The 23,911-nt window shown below is 41.6% G+C and overlaps 1 protein-coding gene across 7 annotated transcripts in view; it reads left to right on the top strand.

Moving 5' to 3' along the window:
* The window catches only part of FIG4 (FIG4 phosphoinositide 5-phosphatase), a 103,800-nt gene that overhangs the window by 48,485 nt on the left and 31,404 nt on the right, over nucleotides 1–23,911 (top strand). For 6 of the 7 annotated variants that reach the window (XM_084827271.1, XM_084827270.1, XM_084827269.1 and 3 more), the window contains 7 exons: nucleotides 4,395–4,440; nucleotides 4,614–4,762; nucleotides 7,596–7,762; nucleotides 12,975–13,113; nucleotides 16,176–16,234; nucleotides 20,203–20,350; nucleotides 21,209–21,292. In XM_084827271.1, the coding sequence (XP_084683397.1) occupies nucleotides 4,395–4,440; nucleotides 4,614–4,762; nucleotides 7,596–7,762; nucleotides 12,975–13,113; nucleotides 16,176–16,234; nucleotides 20,203–20,350; nucleotides 21,209–21,292 (792 nt within the window). Of the gene's footprint in view, nucleotides 1–4,394; nucleotides 4,441–4,613; nucleotides 4,763–7,595; nucleotides 7,763–12,974; nucleotides 13,114–16,175; nucleotides 16,235–20,202; nucleotides 20,351–21,208; nucleotides 21,320–23,911 lie in introns of all 7 variants that reach the window. The other variant, XM_084827275.1, reaches the window with a different exon arrangement.

Below are 23,911 nucleotides of genomic sequence, written 5' to 3' on the forward strand. Positions count from 1 at the left end.
ATATGTGACCTTGCCACTGAAAATTTGTTACTGAAAATCCATTTCCAAATTTGCCCCCCTGCAGCGTGACAGCAGTGGCAATTCTGTCAGAGTGTGTGGCCCCCAGTGGGTTCTATGTTGAGAAATTGCCCCCTGAATGTTGCTTATCCTTGGTATGTGGGATTACAGCCTAGGAGGACCATATGCTTGTATAAGTGGATATATAACATGTTCAATCAGAAAAAAAACATGTATAGCTTCATATTTTGCTCATTAATCCTTTGTCTTGCATATTCAAATGTAGTAATAGAATTCCCCTCCCAAAAATCCTTAACTTAATTCAAAAATACTTTTTCCCATTTAGAAATAGTTTCCAACATGTCTCTTTCATTCAGTTATTCATTATAAGCAAAAAGATGTGCAGGACCTGATTCCTGGAGCAATTTACCTTCAAAATAGCCTTCACACAAGAATTTAATAAAAGCATATCAATTTCTTTCTGATTCTAGGCTACATGATTTATGCTTAGATATAGGCCCCAATTTGCTTATACATTTAAACTCAATTTTTGTTAATCCATTCCCATTTATTAATAAGTCTAAATGCTTTGTAAGAGTTGGAAAATAAAGGCAATTTACCCCTGCATTTTCCAAAGATAGGTTACATTGTCAGTGCTATTTTAGTACATTTATTTATCCATATAAATTCACAGCACATGTCTTGTCCTTCTTTCAGTCTGGATTCTTTGACTTTTGGAGATATGTTTGTTAATAAAAAAAACAGTATATTCAGAAGCTAATTTGTTATAATGGTGGAGATCCTACTCATCCAAGACAAATTCAGACTCCGTCATCTCTTAATATCCCTCAGAAGCTGTTGAAATAATTTTCTGTGATTGAATTCCACAATTTCATCATGCACCAATCATACTCCAAGATATTTAATTCCTGAAGCTTTACAATAATTATATTGTTCCACTAATCTGTTTTACTTTGCTTTGGCATATTAAAGCCCATGCACATAGACTTTATAAAAATTTTATATGCTGAAACTACTGTAAAATTGTTTATTAAATGAATTATCAAAGGCATAGCCTTTCCTGGGTTCAAATATGATATAACCATATCAGTTCTGTATAATAACACTTCAGATACTTTTTTGTTTAGAGATACTCCTTTAATAGATACTTGATCCCTAAGAGCTAATGCTAAAGATATCAAGCACATAAAGGCAAAAGTGTTATAAGAAATAACATGCCTCTACAGAAGCACAAACTTGATGACAAATGGCCATTTACTGCTACCCCAGCTGTTGAATTTGTATATTTACATTTAACCTATTGTCTGAACTTTGCACCAATTTCATATTGCGCCAGAAAGTTAAAAAATAGGACCATTCAACTCTGTCAAAGGCCTTTTCAGCATGCATGAATAATAAACATGCCTGGGTTTTGACTAGTTCTCATTTTCTGTATTGTGTTAATTATTTTCCTTACATTATTTGCCTATCTGTTGCCTTATAAGGAAACCTGAGTGAACTTTATATATTTATCTATTGCTACGTTCCAGGGATATGCAACCTGGTGCCCTCCAGATGTTTTGGACTACAACTCCCTGAATCACTAGCCATTGCCCATGCTGGCAAAGGCTTATGGCAGATGTAGTCTAAAATATCTGGAAGGCACCAGGTTGCCTATCCCTGCTATATACAATCAGTTAAACAACATAGATGTACGTAATTTAATATCTTGACTCAGTAATTAAATTGAATGCTAGGATGTTAACAAAGGCTGTATCAGATTTTGGAGAAACAATTCTCCTAGCCCCCATCCATGTACCCGGCATTTCACAATCGTATAGACCTAAGTTCTTAGGACCTTAGGTTGAAATGTGTTTGGTCATTTCTAGTACTGGCTATTCTTGGTATTGCAGGTATTATTGCACAACTGAATTGTATTCTCCTTTATTTTCTTTGAATATATGTTTTTAGTCTGTATAGATAAAAGAGTATTATCAGATATTTTGGATATTATTTATCTTCACCCAGTTGGTTTAACACCATCTCAATATGTCACTTCTGCTGAACAGAAGTGAGACTTTTGTAAGTTCAGATCCCTGAGCTATATCTTTCCTTTACTTGCCATCCTCTAAGAAATGATGCTGGCAAGAGGATTTTTAGTTCCCATTTTGCTTGAATGTGAAGGAAGATGGCCAAGCCACTCCATGGTTTATGAGGAAGGGAATAGGTGTCCATGAGCCTTCGGCTTGCATGCCCCTCCCCCAGGCTCACTGTATCTCATTCCTGTCATGATAAACAACAGTTTGTCATTATGTCTGAACTAGCTTAAAGAGTGGATGTGGGCTGTTGTTGTTATTTACATTTCTATACCACCCAATAACCAAATCTCTCAGCAGTTTACAAAGATTAAAAACATTAAAAATACAGTATACAGAGGTTAAAATCCATTTACATTAAAAAAACACACCTCACAAACAGACAATATATACAGAGAGAACAAATATCTAAAAATAACTACAAGCAATCAACCATAAGACAAATCCAGGATCGATTCAAACTCATCATGCCAAATACCTGGGAGAAGAGAATGGTATTGACCTGGCGGCAAAAAGATAACAATGTTGGTGCCAGGCGGACCTCATCAGGAATATCATTCCAAAATTAGGGGGCCACCACTGAGAAGGCCATCTCCCTTGTTGCTGTCTTCCAAGCTTCCCTCAGAGTAGACTGCTGGAGGAGGACCTTATATGTTGAGTGTAGTGTACGGATAGGTTGATGTAGGGAGAGGCACTCCAGGTATTGTGGTCCCAAGCCATATAAAGCTTTATAGGTTAAATAAATCGGGCTCAGAAACATACAGGCAGCCGGTGCAAGCGGGCCAGTGTTGTTCTTATATGTTTAGACCTTCTGGTCCCCATTATCCATATGACCGCCAAATTTTGTGTGAGCTGCAGCTTCTGAACCGTCTTCAAAGGCAGCCCCACTTAGAGTGCATTGCAGTGATCTAACTTGGAGGTTACTGGAGCATAAACAACTGAAACCAGGTTATCTCTGTCCAGATAGGAGTGTAGCTGGGCCACCAACTGAAGTTGGTAGAAGGCACTCCATGCCACTGAGACCACCTGAGCCTCAAGTGACAAAGCTGGCTCTAGGAGAACCCTTAAGCTACAAACCTGCTCCTTTAGGGTGAGTGCAACCCTATCCAGAACAGGATGAACACCGTCCATCCAATCAGCAGAACCATCTGCCAACAGCATCTCAGTCTTGTCTGGATTGAGCTTCAGTTTATTAGCCCTCATCCAGTCCATTGTCGCAGCCAGGCACTGATTCAGCACATCCACAGCCTCACCTGAAGAAGATGAAAAGGAGAAATAGAGCTGTGTGTCATCAGTGTACTGTTGACAACAGACTCCAAAACTCTGGATGACTGCACTCAATGGTTTCATGTAGATGGTGAACAGTTGGTGGACAAAGCCGACCCCTGTAGAACCCCATTCTGGAGGATCCACAGGGCTGAGGAATGTTCCACAAGCACCATCTTCTGGAGCCGACCATCCAAGTAGGAGCCAAACCACTGCAACACAGTGCTTCCCACCCCCAGCTCAGACAATCGTCCCGGAAGGATACCATGGTGGATGGTATTCAAAGCCACCGAGAGATCAAGGAGAATCAGCAAGGTCACACTCCCACTGTCTCTCTCCCGACATCGGTCATCATTAAGATTTTCTAAGAGTGGTCTTATCATCACCTCCTTAAGGCGGCCCAGGACCACTCCCTCTTGCAAGGAGGCATCAATCACCTCCCTAGCCCGGCCAGCTGTTCCTTCCTTGTCAGTTTTTATAAGCCAAGAGGGGCAAGGATGCAGTACGGATGTGGTTGCACGAATCTGTCCAAGCACCTTGTCGATGTCCTCGAGCTGTACCAGTTTGGACCCCTCTAGCAGTGCAAGGGTCCAACTCACTATAAATCTGCCTTGATGTGCACTTTTGTCAACATTTGCTCTAGCTTTTAAAACTGAACTAGAAGCTGCATTTTTATATGGGACTCAGGTCTACATCTGCACTTTAGTTTATAAGCCTCACTTAAAAGCTTGAAATTGAGCCTCTACTGAGGGTGAACTGAAAGTTAAGCCTACACTTTTTTTTTTTATAAGCTGATTTTTCCACTAGCTAGGTCTGCACTATGGCCTTCCTTATTTTTTGCAGCCACCCAAGGCTTTTCTACTAGCACAGAGCTGTGAGAACTAAGTTTCTACAGAATGATCTCCCCTAGGATTCAGCCTTGATCTGTAAGTTTCTACAGGATTACCCCGAGATTTCACTTTATTGACTCAGAGAAGATTGAACATAGTTCTTACAGTATAAATGCATTGTAACCTATACTGTTCTGTCTTGCAGATGGAGTGAGCTAGGAGGATTTGTGGTTCCCACTGGCCGTTCACAGGTATGGACATGGAATTGATTTGAAACTGTTATCATGGGTCAGTATTTGCGCACGTGCACGCATGCACGCAGCCTCCAAAACTACCATTGTTATATCCTGAAGACGAATTTGACATTTATTAATGGGTTTTGAACTAATTACAGGCCCTGCATTTAATAACAGTTCTTTCTTAGACAGGAGTTCTTCGAACCAATTGTGTTGACTGCTTGGATCGCACTAACACAGCCCAATTTATGGTTGGGAAATGTGCTTTGGCATATCAACTTTATTCCTTAGGGCTGATTGACAAACCCAATCTGCTGTTTGACACGGATGCTGTTAGGTAAGACACTTCAGAAGGTTATTTTTTCCCCTGCAAGTGTTAATAGAAATTTAACAATTTCCTTTTTCATTATTGATACTTTTCTAGCTGCTGTATTTCTGCACATCATTTTAGTTCAATATGAATATTTTAACTCCTCCAACCTTTTTCTGGTTGGGTAAATAGACTTGTCTGAGAGATGGTAAAAACAAAGTGGAAATGTTCAGCTAACTGGTCCTCTTTTATTAACTTCATGAAAACAATCTACTTGGACATTAATTGATTTTGGCATTTTCCTATACTACAAAGATGCTTTTTCTTTCTTTTTGTAATTTGTAGACAGTAGTGTCATCATGATGTGTAGGGTTTGACCAAAATGTGATATTTTGTATAATTTGCAGAGATAAAAATGTAATAAACCAAATGTTTGTTAATTGCTGCCATTAATTAAATAATGGCTTTAATTATGTCAGGGAAATAGGCAACCCTAGATACAGAGTCTTTAATACAAGATCTTTTCAAGACAGGATATACCAAAGCAATCTAGGCAGTTTTGTTTGTAAAACACGGGTACAAAACCTGAAACCCTTTTAGACAATACTCTTATGAAGTAAACGTAGTTCCAGTGGGCTTCATCAGCTGAGAAATGTACCAAAGGTGCACTGGAACAGATGTGCTTTGGTTAACTATATTAAACTATATTTCTTAACTGTATTAAACTAGCTATATTAAAATAACTATATGTTAACAACAGTGTTCTGAAGCAACTATCTGTTTTATCTTTTGGCTTGGTCATGCCTACAGTTTACATTGTTGTTTTTGTTATTTTGATGAATTTTTGGTTGATTATTTATGAAGCACTGAAAGAATCACTAGGCACTGAAAGGGAGAGAGCAATCCTATGGTCCCTGGGAGAGTGTCCCAGGAAACATGGGAGGGGGACTCCAAACAATCCCGAGGCTGTAGAGACTGCTACGACCTTGGGAGGGGGGCTCTGAGATCCAATCTCTCTCCTCTGCTCCCTTTCAGCCATCACAGAAAGAACTTCCCGAGGTCGCAAATATGGCCTTAGAGAGAGGGGAAAGGGGGTGTTCCGGTGGGAGGGGCTGGGGCTGGAGAGGCTGGGATACAATAAATCCTATGGGCCTCTCCAGCCCTGGCTCAGTCCCTTCCAGCACAACTCTAGATGGGCTCAAAGGCCCATCGAGAGGAAAACATGTAAAAATGAGGACAGAGAGGTGAAAATCAGCTCTGTCCTCCTCCTGACCTTGGATATTCCAAGATGAGAGGCTTCCTTCTATGGATTGTGCTGTAAGTTATTGTTGATAACTATGAATCTAATAACTCACCATTAAAACTGGAGTCAGTTTTATGAAATGTTTGCCTTAGATATTAAACCTTCAAGATCAGGCATAGGATAACTTCCAATTGAAGCTTCACATTTTGCGCAATAATTCAGAGGTTAGTGTTTCTCTAACTCCTTTTAGAATATTGTCACTGGCACTCCAGTACACAATAATTACAAGGAACAGTCAGTTGCCATAAACAATTTGCTCTCTGCAGATGAAAAACTGCCCAGAGTACATGTGATCCCAGGTATGAATGGGTCTTTCCATATGGGGTAACAACTTACTCCAAGCCTGTATTAATGATAATGGTAAATTGTTACCCCAGTACAATTTCTATTTACAGAACATGCCTGGACATGTGTGGACATTTTGGGTTGATGCAGGTTTAGGGTCAGGGTTCATTTAAACCTGTTTTGTTATCCAGGGTAACAAGTTGATGACCATCTTACACATCCTGATTTTGCAACATATTTGCAAAATAGCCTTTTGATAATCCTTTTTTCCATGTTTCAAGGTCATGTCACCCTTGCATCACCTTTGACTTTTGCCAAGAAATCACATACCTCACCTCTGTCCTTTGCAAATAAATATGAGCTTTAGTCCCTCTTGGTAGAGGGACAAAGACTGCAGAAGAACAAATGAACACAGAGCAGAAGGCTACACTACTACCTTCTAGCTTCAGGGCCTAGGGGGATTCTAGCTTCAGGGCCTAGAGTGACAGGAGGGGAAAATGTTTGCTTCTGTCTTCTTCACCAAGGGTGATGTGGGGATGGCTCCTGGCTTCTCTGCAAAGGGTAGCAATGTCATTTTGCAGGATACAGAATCACCCCTTAACAAGAATAATGACTGTTATTTAGCAACCAGCTTGAAGGTCAAAGAGAAATGGTTGGTTATAAAATAGCAGTAATACAAACAACCAATCAACTTACCTGCATACATAATAATAATTACTGATTTTATTCTGTGATGTGTAGCAGGGAGAGAGAAGTAAGATCTTATTTAGTAAAAGGCAGAAGATCCAATACCACTGTATGATGTCCATCATAATATACATGTGTTGGCATCACAAGCCGTAGTGATAAATATCACCTAGGGTGCACTGACTAGCATTTAACAGGTGATTGAAACATTGAGAAAGGGTATATACTTATGGTTTTCCCGAGGTTGTATTGCTTCAGAGAGTAGGCTGGTAATTTCTGTTTGCATTCTTCCCTACTTCAAAAACTTCTTGGATCCAGAAACATGGGTAAGGGAGGCTAGGTTAAAGCTGTTCTCCATGACTTCCTGGCTTTCCACATTTAGGGAATTTTTATGTGGGCAGATAGAAAGGTGTGACTTTCCCTGAAGTGGTACAGTCCTGAGATGACTATACCACATTTCCCCCCCCCCGAAAGTTTGAATCTGTGCCATGTCTTGATGTATTCCTGTATTTCTAGGAAATGGTACACCCTGTATAAATGTTCCTTTTGTTAGAATTCTTAACCATGTTGTTCTCCCTGCTTTAGATTATTTGAAGAATTGTATGAAGATCATGGCGATACACTGTCACTCCAGTATGGTGGTTCGCAACTTGTTCATCGAGTAAAAACCTACAGAAAGATAGCACCCTGGACCCAGCATTCTAAAGATATTATGCAGACTCTTTCAAGATACTACAGTAATGCTTTTTCAGGTAAATTGAATTCTCTCTCTGAAATTGCCCCCACCCCCTCACTTGGTAGCTAAAAATCTCTGCATAAATACCTGTTTTGTTGTGTTTTAGTAACTATTAGCAGCAGTTAGTCTTGACAAAGTTAGAACTGGTTTTTAAAAAAACCAGTTTTAACAACTGGCTACATGATGTTATTGAATTTTATGATAAAACTAAAACTAGGTCAAGCTAACATGTTGACAGTCTGCACAGTATTTGGGTCAGGCTAAACTTTAACTTCAGTAGCACAGATTTGGAGTGAAGGCATGGGGTAGAACGCTGTTGTTACTGTAAAGCAAGGCAATGGTTTATCATGATAAGAATGAGCTAGGCGAGCCTTAGGCTCATGCACTCCTCCTTCTCATCTTCTGGTGCGGCCGCAAGGAGTTCAGAAGTTACTTCCATTGTTAATTAACCAAAGTTTGTCTTGTCTTTCAAACCCAACAAACTGTGGCTAATCTTTATTAGGGTTTGTTTGAAACAAGCCAGTATCAAACCAAAGCTGGCTAGTTTCAACAAACAATAGCTAAGATTAACCACAGTTCAGGATCCGGATGTAGTGCTAAAGTGTGGTTAATTGAAATCAGAGCAAAACCTTCCAAACTCCTCCTTGCAGCTGTGCTGGAAGAGAGGAGGAGGGAGTGTGCGAGCGCAAGGCTTGCTGCAGCTCATTCCTGTCATGATAAACAATGGTTTATCATGACGTCTGAATGCAGCCAGTGTGATACTGAGAGTAGGCAGAATGGTATCTGGGAACCTGGTGCCCTCCAGATGTTTTGGATTATTACTCCCATAAACATTAGTCAGCATGGCCAGTGGTCAGGGATTATGGAATTTGAAGTCCAAAACATCTGGAGGGCACCCAACTGGCCTTGAACCCCCTGGCAAATTTCTGGCTCTTTATTAGCTCCCGTTAAGGCTGTAGAATGATCAAAAAACAAATACTGGTTAAGATCTAAAGCACCCTGTGCATAAGTGGAAAGCATTCCTACAAGGGGAGGAAACCATGTACATTTATTCTGAAGAACTCCCCAATCTGGGATGGAGCATTCTGGGAGAGAATGGAAACTGCTGCTTGAAGGGGTTTCGGAAAAGCCTATCTGTGTGTGCAGAACACTGTCAACAGAGCTTTTATGGCTTTTATGCAGATTTTTCATCATCCTGAAAGGTTGAAATGCCTCTCCTAAGGTTTAGTTCCTGGCAGTAAAAGCTTTAAGTGAAAATGTGCTGGTATTTTAGCCACGTCCCTTTTGCTTTCGGTCTCATCCACCACTGGAATGTGGCCCCCGAGAGCTTTGGCCCTCGGAATTGGCCCTTGGGCTGAAAGAGGCCCTCCGCCTTTGTTTTAAAGCATGACATACGTTTATTTCTATTGCAATTCTTAGTGTTAAAAAAAAGTCTCCTACTTCCTTTTCAAACAGCCAACAAAGTATAAGCAAGTATGGCTTTTCTGACAGGCACTATAAATAAGATTTCTTTCATTTAATGTTGGCAAGTGTATTGGAAGAGCCATTGTAAAGTGATATTTCTGATCTGTATAGGAAGGGTAATGATCAACTTCAGGCTTGAATGTTAATGATTCCACATTTCTTATCACAGATTTTTGGAATCTAAACCAGCCTATTTATCCAGAAACAGGACTGGGCAGTCAGGAAAGTAATCTGATTACCACATCCTGTTAAACATGGTGCACTTCAGTCCTAGTCATACTAAATCTGGTAGTTTAGGTTTTTTGCAGAATGAAGGCACTGAAGTGTTTTGACTAATTCAGTTACTTTGTATCATTAGCTCCTGGTTATGGCTCTTTCCACAAACAGCACACAAAAAATGTGCTATAGTACACGTAGGTACAATGATAATTTAAAAAGAACAACCCTGTGCAGGATTCTCCTAATTGTAGTGCTTGCTTTCAGCATCCATTGCTAAATCTAAAGGGGGGAAAGCTGCTAAAGTTTTTGACGGTGCCTCATCTTGCACTGTTTAGTTCTATTAAAGCTAACGTATTTTAAGAATCAGCTTTGCTGTACTTGTTCATAGTAATTACTTCAGTTACTTATTTTCCCATTTAACAGAAAACAGTTGGCTCTGAACACATTCCTAATGTTTGCTTCCCTGATATGTTTATTTTCTTCTAGTTGCATTTTAAAAGTGTGTGTATTTTTTTTTTTAATAAATCTGAGATATATCTTGGTATATCGTATTCTCTCTGCTAACTTCATAGATTCATCTAAGGCTGATCTCTGCCTTGTTCTAGGGTTTGACTGAATTCGGAGGAGATTCTACGGCCAGCCCTTGAAATGACAGGAGAGGGACAAAATGCTGGGGGGAGGAGGGTGGCAAGGAAAGGGAAACGGCTTTACAATCCCAAGGGAGGGCTGCTTATTTTTTTCTGTTTTCTTTCTTTCTCATCTTAATGCTTAGAGAGCAACAGCTTCCAGGAAGGGTGGCTGAGCGGCTGTTGGATCCTGTGCCCCCCCCCCCATCCATGGGCAAAGAGGGAGGTCTGCTGTTGGAGACCTCCTTGTTGCAGGGGAACCTCCCATCTGTCCTCCACCATTGGTGCTCTGAGGGCACTAGAGGCATGTTGAGAGAGGATCCTTGGATCCGCAGCCCTCATGTTCTCCTGAGACACTACCTGGCAAGAGTAAAAATATACATCAGCCCTGGAGCTAGCAAAATTAATTCCCTCCCATTGCAGTCAATAGGAGGGAAAATGTAAGTTAAAGACATTAACTTTAACAGTAAGTTAAAGACATTTTTAAATGGCATAACAATTCCTTCCATATTGCGTACTTCAGTGGTTGTCTATTTATATGGAGTTTTGAAAAGCACATTCTCCTAGTTGATTGCTTTATGGAAGAAAAAATAATTGGGTTTTATGTAGCATCTTATACAAGATACCAGTTGCAAATGTACAACTTCAGAAGAAAAATCTTATACAAGGCATATACAATTATATATCAAGTTTGGCCATGTCTTTAATTTTATGTTTTCAAGTATTGCATCACTGGTGATTGCTTTTGAGACTTAGGAGGCTTGTATTCCTGTGCATTCCTGGTCTAACTCTTTGCAAGAAAGCTATTTTACAGAAGAGGAATATTCTAGTATCTCCATGGATAGTTAATGACTGTAACTGGATGTGCAGCATACAGTGGAAGAGGCAGAGGGACTTAAACATTCAGTCTTTTCCAAGCAAGCACCCAGTGCTACACCCTACCATGTCCCACAGACTCCACCAAATCTCTTGTAACATTTTTCCTCCTGGGAGAAAGAACAAGCAGAACTGAACAGCTGTGTGATACATTACTTCAACAGCCCTCCCCCAAATGGTAGTCCCCTCTGATAAGAGCTGTGGTATTAAAGAAGAGGGTGCCAGGAAAAGCACAATTTCAAGGCTAGATGTGAGGTTGGAAATAAGCGTGAGAGTGAGTTCTATGTAAGAGGCAGTTAGGACTAAAATAAGATTATGATAAGGGGGTGAAACAAAGGGAAAATGGAAGTAGTACTTTGTCCTTCTAGAAGTGGTACCCTGTTAGGAGAAATATGAAGCTGCTGCAAAAATGTTATTCCTGTGTTACTTTCTCCCTCTTTGTAATGTGCAGTAAGACCTAAGGGCATGCTTCGTATTCAAGTGAATCCCGAACTGAATCAGGCTGATTTGGATAGAATTGGGAGATGGCTGAATCGAAGCGGGGCTCCTTTGAAGCATACTGAATCCAAATTTGAATACTGTTGAAGATTCAGGATGCAGAGCGACACAGGCAGTGGATACATTTCTCCCCGAGCTCTCCATATAAGAAAAACACCAAGGTGAAGTGCAGGGGTTGTAGTTTTGTGACTATCAGCTCTAGCAGTCACAGTGAATGGTTTTACCAGAACTTTACAAACCCAGTGCTTTGGAGGAGGGCTGTTGAAGTAATGTATCACACAACTGTTCAGTTTTGCTTGTTCTTTCTCCCAGGAGAAAAAATGTTACAAGAGATTTGGTGGAGTCTGTGGGACATGGTAGGGTGTAGCACTGGGTGCTTGCTTGGAAAAGACTGAATGTTTAAGTCCCTCTGCCTCTTCCACTGTATGCTGCACATCCATTAACTACCCCTGTCCTGTTGCACTTTCTGTGACTTGGGTGCCAATTGAACGGAAACCAAAAAATATGTAAAATTGTTTTTTCATTCATCATAACTCCCTACCCCCTGTACCTATCTTTCTGAAATTTTGCAGGCTTCTTGGTGAGGGACACCTCTGTAACATATGCCATTTTCATACAAATTAACAAATTCCCCCGGGATGGGGGAAGGGGAAGTGAATCACCCCCACACCCAAAATTGGAATACTCTTCCTCAAAAATTGTTGCACCCATCCTTGGAAATTTGGCATGTTTCTTAACTAGGGCCAGCTCTGTGCTGTATGTTATTTTCATAACGATTGCCCATAAAAATGCTAGGGGATAAGCACATTCTTTTTTGGAAACCACCAGTCTGTAAAGGCTGCTCTTGCACAAAGCTTCCTGCAGCTATTTATCTGAAACTTGGCAGACTTGATCACATCAGAAGGGCCAACTATCTCTTCAAATGTCATCCAATTCTGCTAAGCAATAAAGATGTCGGCAGTTTCCTTTTTAAAGGCATGTAGCACAAAAAACTCTGCACCTATTTGTTTGAAATTTGGCAGGCCTGTTCCCTTCATCAGAGACTATTATGCCTGCAAATGCCATCCAATTGTGACAAAGAGACAAACAGTTATAGGCATTCGTTGCTTTCCAATGATAGTCAGTGGGAGGCATAGACTCAAGTTGAAACGTTGGCCTCTGAATCAGTCCAAGCTGAATCGGCATCCTAGCCCAATCTTGTGGTCTGTGCACACCCCTGGTAAAACACCTCCCTTCAGCTTGTGGTGGCTGTGCTGTGCTCCATCTCATATAATTGGCTCCTGGGGGCAGGAAAACGCACAACATGACAGCTTCTCAGTGTGAAGTAAGTTTTACAGCATGTTAGGGGCAACTCAGCACAGGGTTCTGTTTTCAGCTGCAAACCCCCATGTCTCATAATGTTGCAATTCCATCCACGGAATTGAATTCTATCCCTTATTATCCCTCCCCCCACCAATTTTAAGCCTCCAAATAGGAAAGCTGTCTAAAGTGGTTGTTGTTGTTTAACCCTCTCCCCCCGCCCCAAATTATGACTCTGTCTTCCAGATGCTGACAGGCAAGATTCAATTAATCTGTTTCTGGGAGTATTTCAGCCTGAAGAAGGGAAGCCTCATCTCTGGGAACTTCCTACAGATTTTTACTTGCATCAGAAGGACACAATGAATCTTCTTCAGCCTAGGCGAAGGTATTTTCACAGTTCAACTGTTGTTTGCTTACAAATATACAGATATTTTGAGAGATCAGGGACAATCTTAGCATCCCCAATGATGCGTGCAGGGGGAAGGGTTAAAAAAGAAGACAAAGTCTCCATTGGAATCAGTGGAGGCTCCCCCCCCCCTTTTAATCCCTCTGCGGGGTGTGTGTGTGTGGAATTTTGGAGAAATGGCAGACCTGGAATGCCATGGTCTCAATCTGAATCAGGGCTACGTGTGCTTACACAATAGTAAAGAAAACTATTATGCATAGCTACACATTACGCAGTTAGGATAATGTGTTGTTTGGCCCTCAGAAACAATAGTGGCTGGATCCTATTTGCACTTAATAGAATGTTAGTGAGCGGGGGACATGTAAAAGAGTCCTGCTGCTCAACCTTTAAAAAAAATCTGGCTAGCTTTATGCTTCAGCATACAAGAGGAAGAGCAAACACCCTAAAATATGTGTGTTGGTCCTTTGTTTAAAACATTTCTAGGCCACTTTCTCAGAGTGGCCTTGGAGCAGCTTACATAAAATAAAAATGTAACAGAACTAAAGTAACAAAATTGTATAGCACTCAATAAAACAGCCACTACATTCTCAAAAGAAATCAGCCAAATACAAGGTGATTTTTTTAAAGGTTTGCAACCTGTGTGGAAAATTAGTGTCACCTCCAAAAATGCAGACAGTTCCAGAACTTAGGGGCTGCTTGGTAAAAGCTTTGCTCCTAGCTGTCACCACTCTAATCTGGAATAAGGAAGGCAGACTATATAGGGCTTGATTTCCTGACTGCAGGTGGCATAAAGACTTGTACTGGGAAAGGTAGTCCCTTAGATATGTGGGTCCCAGGCCCTATAGGGCTTTAAAATTTAGAAAAGGAAAGCAGAAAGGCACCAGAAGAAAGGAGGAAGCGTTCAGGTACATAGAAGTATGCTTGTTAACACATTTTGAATATAAATCTCTGTTGGAGAGTCTTTCTGCAACAGAGCTGGAGTCAAAATACATAAGTTGGTTGTAAGCGAAAGGATTTGTATTCAAAACATGTTGGGCTCAATAAAAATACTTCTCTTTATCTGGAGGTTTCCTCCCCCCCCCCCGCCCCGGTGGGTGGTGAAGTGGAGTAGTTGTAGTCTGTCATGATACTCCCCAATTCTATGTGCGCTCCAATAGTCACTTTTTAAAGTTAAGCCTGAAGAAGTACAGTTTGTATGTGGTGGCTTTCATAACTCCAAGCATCCTGTCAGCATTCTCAGGGGAGAGCAGATCAAATCATCCCAAACACACGCGCCCCGCCTCCAAAAGTCTCCTCTGGTGGGAGGTGGCATAGGGGACTGCAGGAGGGAAGGGACATTGGTGAAAATGCCTCCCCCGTTCTTTAGGCTTCTGCTAGATCAAGGACTCTTCTGCAAACGGAAGGACTCCTTCCATTCGTGAAGGGCATTCTTGGATACAGCCTAATTTGTTCCACTTCAGTTTGTCAGAGTTCTGAAACTAGCAGTTGATAATGCAATTAAAAGAGAACGAGTAGAGTTCTCTTGTGTTCCACATCTCCTCATTATTACAAGCTATGGCCAGTTTTCAAGGAAGGGTGCTAAAAGAATACATGCAAAATCCACTTAACATCTTTTTTCTTGTTAACACAAATCATCATGCTAATTTGTGTTCCAAAAGGATTTGCTGTCACCTTTGTTTTATGCCTTCAGTAAGCAGTTCTTCCACGTGACTCCTAAAGTAAAGTTCAAAGTTGGTTTTGCATTCTCAGTATTTGATAATATCTTGTGTGTTCGCTTTATTGTTAACATAGAAAAAAAGATACATATAGGCTACCTATAAAGTAATATCCATGTTATTTTCAGTTGTGTTTTTTCCCCACAATACCCCCCCCCACACACACTCCCCTTGCTGCTATATTTTTAATGTAACTTTTAATGGAAAACCAAAATTTAAACACAGGCCAGAATATTAATCTGCTAAAATTTCAGTCAGACTTGAATTGACCAGGGTTTAAAGCACCATGTGTCCTTACCGAGTTTGTGGCTATTGTTTTTGAACTTTTCATCTTTTTAAATGGCTGCTGAAATTTAGGCTTTGATCTTATAGCTGTAGCCATGTGTGTGGATTTTTGAAACCAATAGATAACTATGGTGCAGATTAATATATCTTTCCTGGCCCTCCTACCTCTAAAACGTTCTTCAGAAAGGCACAATTACACAACTGAGACTATAAACCCTTCTAGCCAAAGGAGGAATTTTATCTCTTCCCACTTAGGTTACCAGATCAGATTATTTCCTGACTGCAGGAATGCCTCCTTTTCACCCACTCCGCACTGCTCTTATGAGCGCAGAGCCAGTCGAACCATGCTGCCTGCGAGGCAGCGGCGGAGGGGAGTCAGGTTTCTGAGAACCGAGCATAGAGCCCTGGCTCTGAGCTCAGTTCCCAGAAACCAAAAAACCCTATGGGCGTCTAGACATTGTCTAGAAGCCATAGGATTGCGCCCTTAAGAAGTATAATATGATTATAAATGGACAGTTCTCACGATGGAGGGATATAAGAATGGGGTCCCCAGGGATCTGTATTGGGGCCAGTGCTTTTTAACTTGATTATAAATTATCTGGAGTTTGTGGAGTTTGCAGTGAGGTGGCCAGGTCTCCAAATAACACAAAATTATTCATGGTGATCAAAAACGAAAAGGAATCCAAAGAGCTCCAAAAGGATCTCTCCAAATTGAATGGGCATTTAAAATGGCAAAAAGCAGTTTTGTGTAAGTACGTGTAAAGTGATGCACTGGGGGCGGGGGGATCCTAATTTCACAGATACACCAATGTGGTCTGAGTTGGTGGGAATTAACTGTGGGCTCAGGCAGGTCGCAGTACGTTTTGAGGGATGTGAATGGAGTAAGAGAGGAAGCATCATGCAGGTGTTCTGGGAGGCAGTTACAAGCACAAGGTGATTCCAGGAAGAAAAGGTGGCGCTATATATGAAATAACAGGAGATCTTTTAGAATATCTGACTTTTCCTTAAATTGTATGTTGTTGTTTTTTGTCATACTTAAAGCTACACTTTCTGGTGGACGCCAGGTATACTAAATTACTTGCCAATGCCTTATGATGAGGGTAAGTTCTATTTATGAAGTATATTTTCCCTTGATTTTAAAAAATAAACACTATTCTCTTATTAAAAAAAGCAACATGAAATGGGCATATTTACAAGACCAAAAATAGTAAACTAAAATAGTGATCTTGTTAACTAAAGCATGGTGAATTAAACTAGTACACTGCCAAAGACATTTGATCGCGTCTGCAGAGTGCTGCCCCAGGAGGCTGTTCCAAGTGGTCCGGAGCCTGGTCGGTCCTGTGGCTCCGGAACCACTGGAGCATTCTAAGGCCTCCTGTGAGGCTTTGGCAAGGCACTTTGCAGATAAAATTGATCAGATTAGGTGTGTTCCTCACACTGTGGATACAGTTAGTGAGCAAGAGGCGGCCTGTGGCAAACCGGTTTTGTGGGATCGGTTCCAGCTTCTTCCTCCTGATGAAGTGGACAAGGTACTTTCATCTGTAAGGCCGACCACCTGCTTACTTGATCCTTGCCCATCTTGGCTCATTATGAGCTGCAGAGAGAGACTGGGTGAGGGGATCAAGGCGGTGGTGAATGCCTCCCTTGAGGAGGGAGTGATGCCATCAGCCCTCAAGGAGGCAGTGATAAGACCGCTCTTAAAGAAGCCCTCCTTGGATCCTCAAGTTCTGAACAACTTTCGCCCAGTCTCAAATCTGCCATTTTTGGGCAAGGTGATTGAGCGGGTGGTGGCGGTGCAGTTGAAGGCACACTTGGAAGGAACTAATTATCTAGACCCATTTCAGCCGGGCTTCAGGCCTGGGCATGTGACAGAAACGGCCTTGGTCGCCTTGGTGGATGATATGAGGAGGGCTCTGGATAGGGGTGAATGCTCCTTCCTTGTTCTCCTCGACCTCTCAGCGGCTTTTGATACCGTTGACCACGGTATCCTCCTGGACCGCCTGGAGGGGTTGGGCATTGGAGACACTGTTTTGCGGTGGTTCCGGTCCTTCCTCTCCGGCAGGTACCAGAGGGTAGCACTGGGAGAGGAGGTTTCGGACCCGTGGCCACTTACTTGTGGGGTGCCACAGGGTTCCATCCTCTCCCCGATGCTATTTAACATCTATGTGAAGCCGCTGGGGGCTATCATCAGGAGGTTTGGGGTGCAGTGTCATCAATATGCGGATGATATGCAGCTCTACCTCTCATTCAAATCTTCACCAAGGTTGGCCGTAGAATCCCTGTCCAAATGTCTGGAGACGGTGAGTGGCTGGATGGGGAGGAATAAGCTGAAGCTGAACCCTGACAAGACCGAGGTACTTTTGGTGGGAGACAAGAGGAGGCTGGGGGATGTTGACCTGGTGTTGAATGGGGTACGGCTACCCTTGAAAGACCAGGTCCGCAGCCTGGGGGTCATTTTGGACTCCCAGCTGTCCATGGAGGCTCAGGTGTCAGCTGTGAGCTGTGTATCAACTCCATCTGATACGGCGGCTGCGCCCCTTCCTTCCCGACCATCTGCTCCCATCGGTAGTACATGCCCTGGTCTCCTCTCGTTTAGACTACTGTAATGCGCTGTACGTGGGGTTACCCTTGAAGACGGTTCGGAAGCTGCAGCTGGTACAGAACGCGGCGGCTCGCCTGATTAAAGGCAGCCGCCGGCGAGATCACATCACTCCAGTGCTGAAGGAGTTGCACTGGTTACCAGTTGTTTTCCGGGCCAAATTCAAGGTGTTGGTTTTGACCTTTAAAACCCTATATGGTTCCGGCCCAGCCTATCTTAAGGAGCGCCTCCAGCAACACCAGACAGGCCGCTTAACAAGATCAGCCTCAGATGGCCTTCTCTCTGTCCCATCAGCCAGGACAGCTAGACTGGTGGGGACGAGGGAGAGGGCCTTCTCTGTGGTGGCCCCCACTCTGTGGAACTCCCTCCCTAGGGAACTCCGTCATGCCCCCTCTTTAATGAGCTTCCGTCGTGCATTAAAAACGTGGTTGTTCAGGCAAGCATTTGGGGTGGGTTAGGGTATTTAAAAAAAAAAATTATGGTAAAATGTTATTGTTTTAAATTGTTTTATGGTGGGTTGTACATCGCCCAGAGTGGCTGGGTGACCAGTCAGATGGGCGATTAATAAATTTAATAAATAAATAAAAAATCACATGATGTAAATTACAATAAGTGAAGTTGAGATTTTCTTGTCAGAGGGTGCATTTGGAGGGCTGTGGAATTGTTTACTCCAAATAGCTATTCTTCTGTAGAAAATTAATAGTTTTTAATACTTGGATAGTAATGTGCTGTCTCTGAATTTTGGTGGCTTTAGTTTTTAGAAATTCCAGAGCTGTAAGATAATATGGGCTACACAATCATATAAACAGTGTGCTCTTGAAAAAAATGAGAAGAGATTTTGAGAATGTAACTGCTGGAATAATCTTCTTCTGAAACCAGAAGATAATGCATTCTTTTTCCAAATGTGTATGGTGATTTAAGACGCATGATCTTTTATGCTTAACAGTATTGGTGCTGCTGGGCTGTGTGTTCTGCAAAGCTTCATTCTCTCATGCTCCTCCTGCCCCACCCACCCACCTTTTCCTCCTGCTCCCATAACCACATCTTGTGCCTTAATTCAACCAGGGCTGCTTCCAGGTTTAAGAGACTGGAAAAAGGGTCCCCCGATGTGCACCATCCTCTGTCGGTGGACTCTGGCAGGCCTACCTGGATGCAGGGGCAGCGCTCCAAGCATAATAGTTGGCAGCTGGACCTAGCACACTTTTAATTTCCCACAATGTCCCACAAAGAGGTCAGGGGCATTGTGGGAAATAAAAAGTGTGGCTGTATTTTAGCCACCCAGCACTTGCTCAGAGTACAAATCCAGAATTAAGGGGGGACCAGGGCAGACATCAGCAGTGAGGCCTGACAAGAGTTTTGAGGTCTTGGCTGCTACCAGTTCTTGGTGCTGACCCTGAATACAATTCATCCCTGCAGCTCAGGCATTGATCTCCAGTCACTCCTCCTTCTGTTCATAACAGTAACTAGGTGGCACTGCACTGGGACACTCTGCCCTCAGCAGCAGCTGCCTAGGCTGGCAGGCAAATGTGAATGTCGGATTGAGAGTTGACATGGTCCGCATAGTGCTTTTCCAAGTAATAAATGAGGTAAATTGTTTCTAATGCTATATTTGCACCATCACTGATCTAGTGCCATTAGCACAATATGACACCAGCATTTCGTTGATAGAATGGGTAAGTAGCCTTGCTGCAAGGGTTAGTCATTCACAGCTGAGAGAGCGAGTGAGCAGGTATACATTCCAACACTGGGGAGAGAAACACACAGCTCTCAAGTGCTAAGTACTTGTTTCTTTAAGAGACAGAGAGAGAAAAAAAAACCTTTATGAAATGGCAGAGCATTCATTCAGAGTGCTGGGATCATTGTTCTCAGATTATGGTTTTAATGAATCCTATTTAATGATCCAATTTTGTTAGCTGCTTTGAATGTTAGAAAAAACAGTGTATAAATAAATTAAGTAAGTAAGTCTTGGATGATTGGTATTGTTTAGTACTATGTCAAGGTGGTGATACAAAATGGTATTTCTATGGTGGGGGAGGGGTTATTGCTTTCTTTCTGTCTCTTAGCTACATATGTATTTGGTCAGGTAAACATTTTAATTCAAGGATGATCAAAGGTAGGGGATCCATAATGCATAACATCTTAACTGCATATTTTGAATACTATGACTGGGTTTGTAGGATCGTAGGGGTAAAAGAAGCCATTGTGGATTCTCCCTCCCCCCCCATGCGTGTCAGTTGTTTACATAATTACCCACGCTGCAGCACTGGTTGGTGTGTTGTCCAAACCCAGCGCATGGAGCTATGGGGGTAGCTTCATACCCACCCCAAAACCCCTACTACATGTTGTGGATTACAGGGTGGGTACAAAGCCACCCTGTGTGTGTGTATGTATATAGAGAGTGAGAGAGAAAGCATAAATACACACATTAGTTACTACAAGATGAACTTTCTACGTGTTTTTCTGTTTTAGTGACTTGTGCTGAAAACAGAAGAAAGCTAATAGTGAAGAAATTTCATAAGTTTGATGAAGAGATCGACATTCATAATGAATTTTTTCGACCCTATGAACTCAGCAGTTTTGATGACACCTTTTGTTTGGCAATGACAAATTCAATACGGTATGTGCACTTTTGGTTTTCAAAATGTAGCATTTCAGTTCAGCTCTTCTCATTTCAAAAGTCAAATGGAATTAAATTCTTTAAAAATACTTCCCTTAAGTAGCACAAATTCCACTTATAGCTTCAAAATGGCATACATATAGGAGAAAATAGGCTCTTCAAATTCTGGGACCATTTGTATGAATTCTATGCTGAATTCTGTAGTGATCTGTATGCTGTGCTCCCAGTTCTGCAGGATAATTGAGATGTGCCCAGTTTCTAATATGGTATATTTCAATGCCAATCCAGATGTGCAGGCACCCATCATAATACAGCTGCTTTGAGATGCTATTCCCTTGGCGGTGCATATGAGGGGCCATCTGTTCATGTGAATCAGCCATAAAGAAGTTAATCTGAAGCTGCGTTCACACATGTGTATTTGCTTAGAGGAACACCACTTAATCAGTATAATATTGCATTTCTGAGAAGGGCAGCCTAAGCAGTAACACACTGGGGATGGGAGGGGTGGGAATGATTTTAGTCAAATCAAGCTCAATGAGCACACTTTCTAATTTAAATGTAGAAAACCTCCAAACATAACTTTTATCCAGGTATATTTTGATTTCATTTGAATTTGTTTTGTCTGTTTGTTTAAACTGCCAGTACTTATTTATATTAGCCAACAGAGACATCTTAGCTTAAGTGCTACATACATGCCATCAAAAATAGTTTTAGCATGTATAATTTCAACTTCTTTCTACTTAATTTTTAATGGAAATTGTGTCTAAAGTGGCCGCTTGTTCCACTGAAAAATTATTTTCATAAAGGTAACTTAGCTTGTTGTATCTGTGTATTGATTCTTTCCCCTGTTTTCTTTAGAGATTTTATGCCCAAGAATGTTGGCATTGATCCTAGCCCGTTTACTGTACGTAAACCGGATGAAACTGGAAAATCTGTTTTGGGGTAGGAAAATCAATGATATAATGCTCCGTAAGGCATGTTTATTTTTTATTTTTATTTACTTATACAGTACCTAAAGTCACACTAATGTTATGCATAATTCTATGAAATCTGTGAATCAATTATGCATATATATTACCCTTGTAAATCAATGCTTTGTGCATCTAGACAGATTTGTGAGGCACAGAGACAAAAGCCTGAAGCTTTAGGTTCTCAATCCAAAATCTTGAGGTAAGGGAGCCTCGTTGATTTCGACAGGCTTCTGCTAGCAAGACACAAGGAAACAGGGGAAGAAGAGGAGGGCAGAATTCCCTTTAGCTTCTGTTCAGTGACATTTGTTTTATGCTGTTGCCCTTTCCTCCTGATATCCTGCCTAGGTCTGGCTGAGGCAGCATTGAATAGTGGTAGCATAACCTTCTGCCATTGTGCCAGGGATATACGTGTTCAGTGATTCTGCTGACTCATTCTTCCCTGAGCTTATCTTCTCCTAATGTGGAACACAAGGCAGTTGGAGGAATTTGGTAATTACAGACCTGTTCCAGTGTCTCACAAGCTGTCATCCGAAAAACGAGCCTTCATTTTAGTTATTCTGAAGTTCCACTTCCCTTCAAGTGGAAGGTGATAAATCTTTGGTCATGCCAGGAAATGTTGCTTGTACATTTCCATCAGAATGTCAACTATTTGGGACGGAATGGGCATTGGCTGTTTCTGAGATAACTCGAATAATCGAGGGTGCGAGGAGGAAGTGTTTAACCCTTCCTCACCTGCCACTTCTTATCTGCACATCCCTCCGAGGCTGTCCTCTACCTGCCCCAATTGGGTTTACCTCCAGTCTTTGACACAGCTGCAAGGGGTGGGGGAGGGGGGTATTTGTAGCAGGAAATTGGCTGGTGAAGGACAAGTTAAGCAGTCCTTCTGATTCTCCCCTGCAAATGTCTCCCCACCATCCCTGCATTTATTTTACAAATCAAACAGAGTTTGCAGAGAGCCCATGTTTGCCTCTTTAACATGTGGTTCTGACCTTATTGTGGAATGTTGGGCCATAGAGCTAAAAACAGTTATTTAGTCTCTGCTCTTGTCGGCTATTGAAGTACAGCAGTTGTTCACTCCTTGTTGGCACTATATGGGAGGGAGATCAGGAAGGCTTTCCTGCTTTCCTCATCCCTTCTCTGGCTGCCAAGAAAAGACAGTTTTGATTCCCTTCTTGTGTGCTGCTCTTTGCACACTATATATGAACTGCTTTCTTCCAATAAGTGGTGCTGGGAAAGATGATTTCTCAACATATATCATTCTAGCTGGATTTACTATGGGTTTTGTTGCAGCAGTTGTGTTCACGCATGTTCCCCAGCTTTTTCCAGTAATTTAAATTGCTCCAGAGAGTAGTTTATTGAATACAAATGCACCCAAAGTATGATTGCTTTCCACAGAGAATCCAGGAGTAGCTGCCGGTGTGAACTTTTTCTACAAGAACAGCGTTTATAGCAGTATTCCCACGTTGGTGTACTTGTTACAGCTGCAGTAGAAGTAACCGAGTTTAACGTTGTGCTGAGACCTCTTTAAACTTGTATTGATTTTCCAGTTTTTCTTGGATTTTTTGTACTACTACTACTTATGAAGTAGTTTACCTTTCGTATCTTGATTATTGGCATGTTTGAACCAGTAAGACAACTTGTTCTTCTGACTATATACAAGAATCTGTTCTGAGATGTTTGGTTCTTCCAGCCTGTTCTCATTGATTTTTTTACCACTGTTTTCTTTAAAAGAACATCTCAAGTACAGTTTATTTCTTCATCCCTCTCATCAGCCTCTAAAAATCAATTTGCTGAGAATACAGTAGTTTTAGATTTCTAAGGAGGAAATTACTTAAATGTATGCAAGAGATCAATAAGGCTATCTGTGCTGGGAACCCTAAAGTAAAATTTTAAACCTAATATGTCACAAGCAATAGAACAGATCAGTTGAATTACTTTCTTTGAAATAGGTCAAAGACTCCAAATTGTTTCTTTTTGATCCATATTTTCAAAGTATGTTCTGATCCTGGTTTGGAGCCATTAAACTACTTTAATAGTTGGCAATTTACAGTTTTCTATGGCTGGACAGTAAGTATTAGTAAATGACTTAGTTCATCTAACAAAGTCTTCCTTTGTTCTTGTATTTGTTTGTAGAGTTGTCCCTGTTAATCTAAACATTAAAACTAGTTTAATTGGGTGCTTATATCCTAATGTGTTGGCACCTGAGTTTGAGATACGGTAGTCCATATTTAGGTCAAGATGACAGGAAGGCCCAAGTGATTCAAAGAGGGAACACACCATAGTTTTAGTTGGGAACAGCAAGTGAAACAGAGAATTGAGAGTCAATAATTGGAACGCCAAAAATTGTGGCACATAAATGGAACAAAAAGTAGCATTATATATAATGGTGAAATTCATGGGGCTTTCTTCAAAGATGGATTGTGTGAAATGACTGAGGGTTGGTGCATGCTTTAATGTTCCTTATCTCTTAAGCTATGATTATGATAAATGTTAGCTTCAGGACTGCATGTTCTGTCTCTCTCCCACACCCCACCCTGCTACCAGCCCTCTCTCTCTTGCTCAAATTTCACCTGGTGGCCTTAACCATGAC

The sequence above is a fragment of the Heloderma suspectum genome, chromosome 1 (genome assembly GCF_057233095.1).
Source record: "Heloderma suspectum isolate Gila_16-S chromosome 1, 16-S_ref, whole genome shotgun sequence".
Classification (NCBI taxonomy): domain Eukaryota; kingdom Metazoa; phylum Chordata; class Lepidosauria; order Squamata; family Helodermatidae; genus Heloderma; species Heloderma suspectum.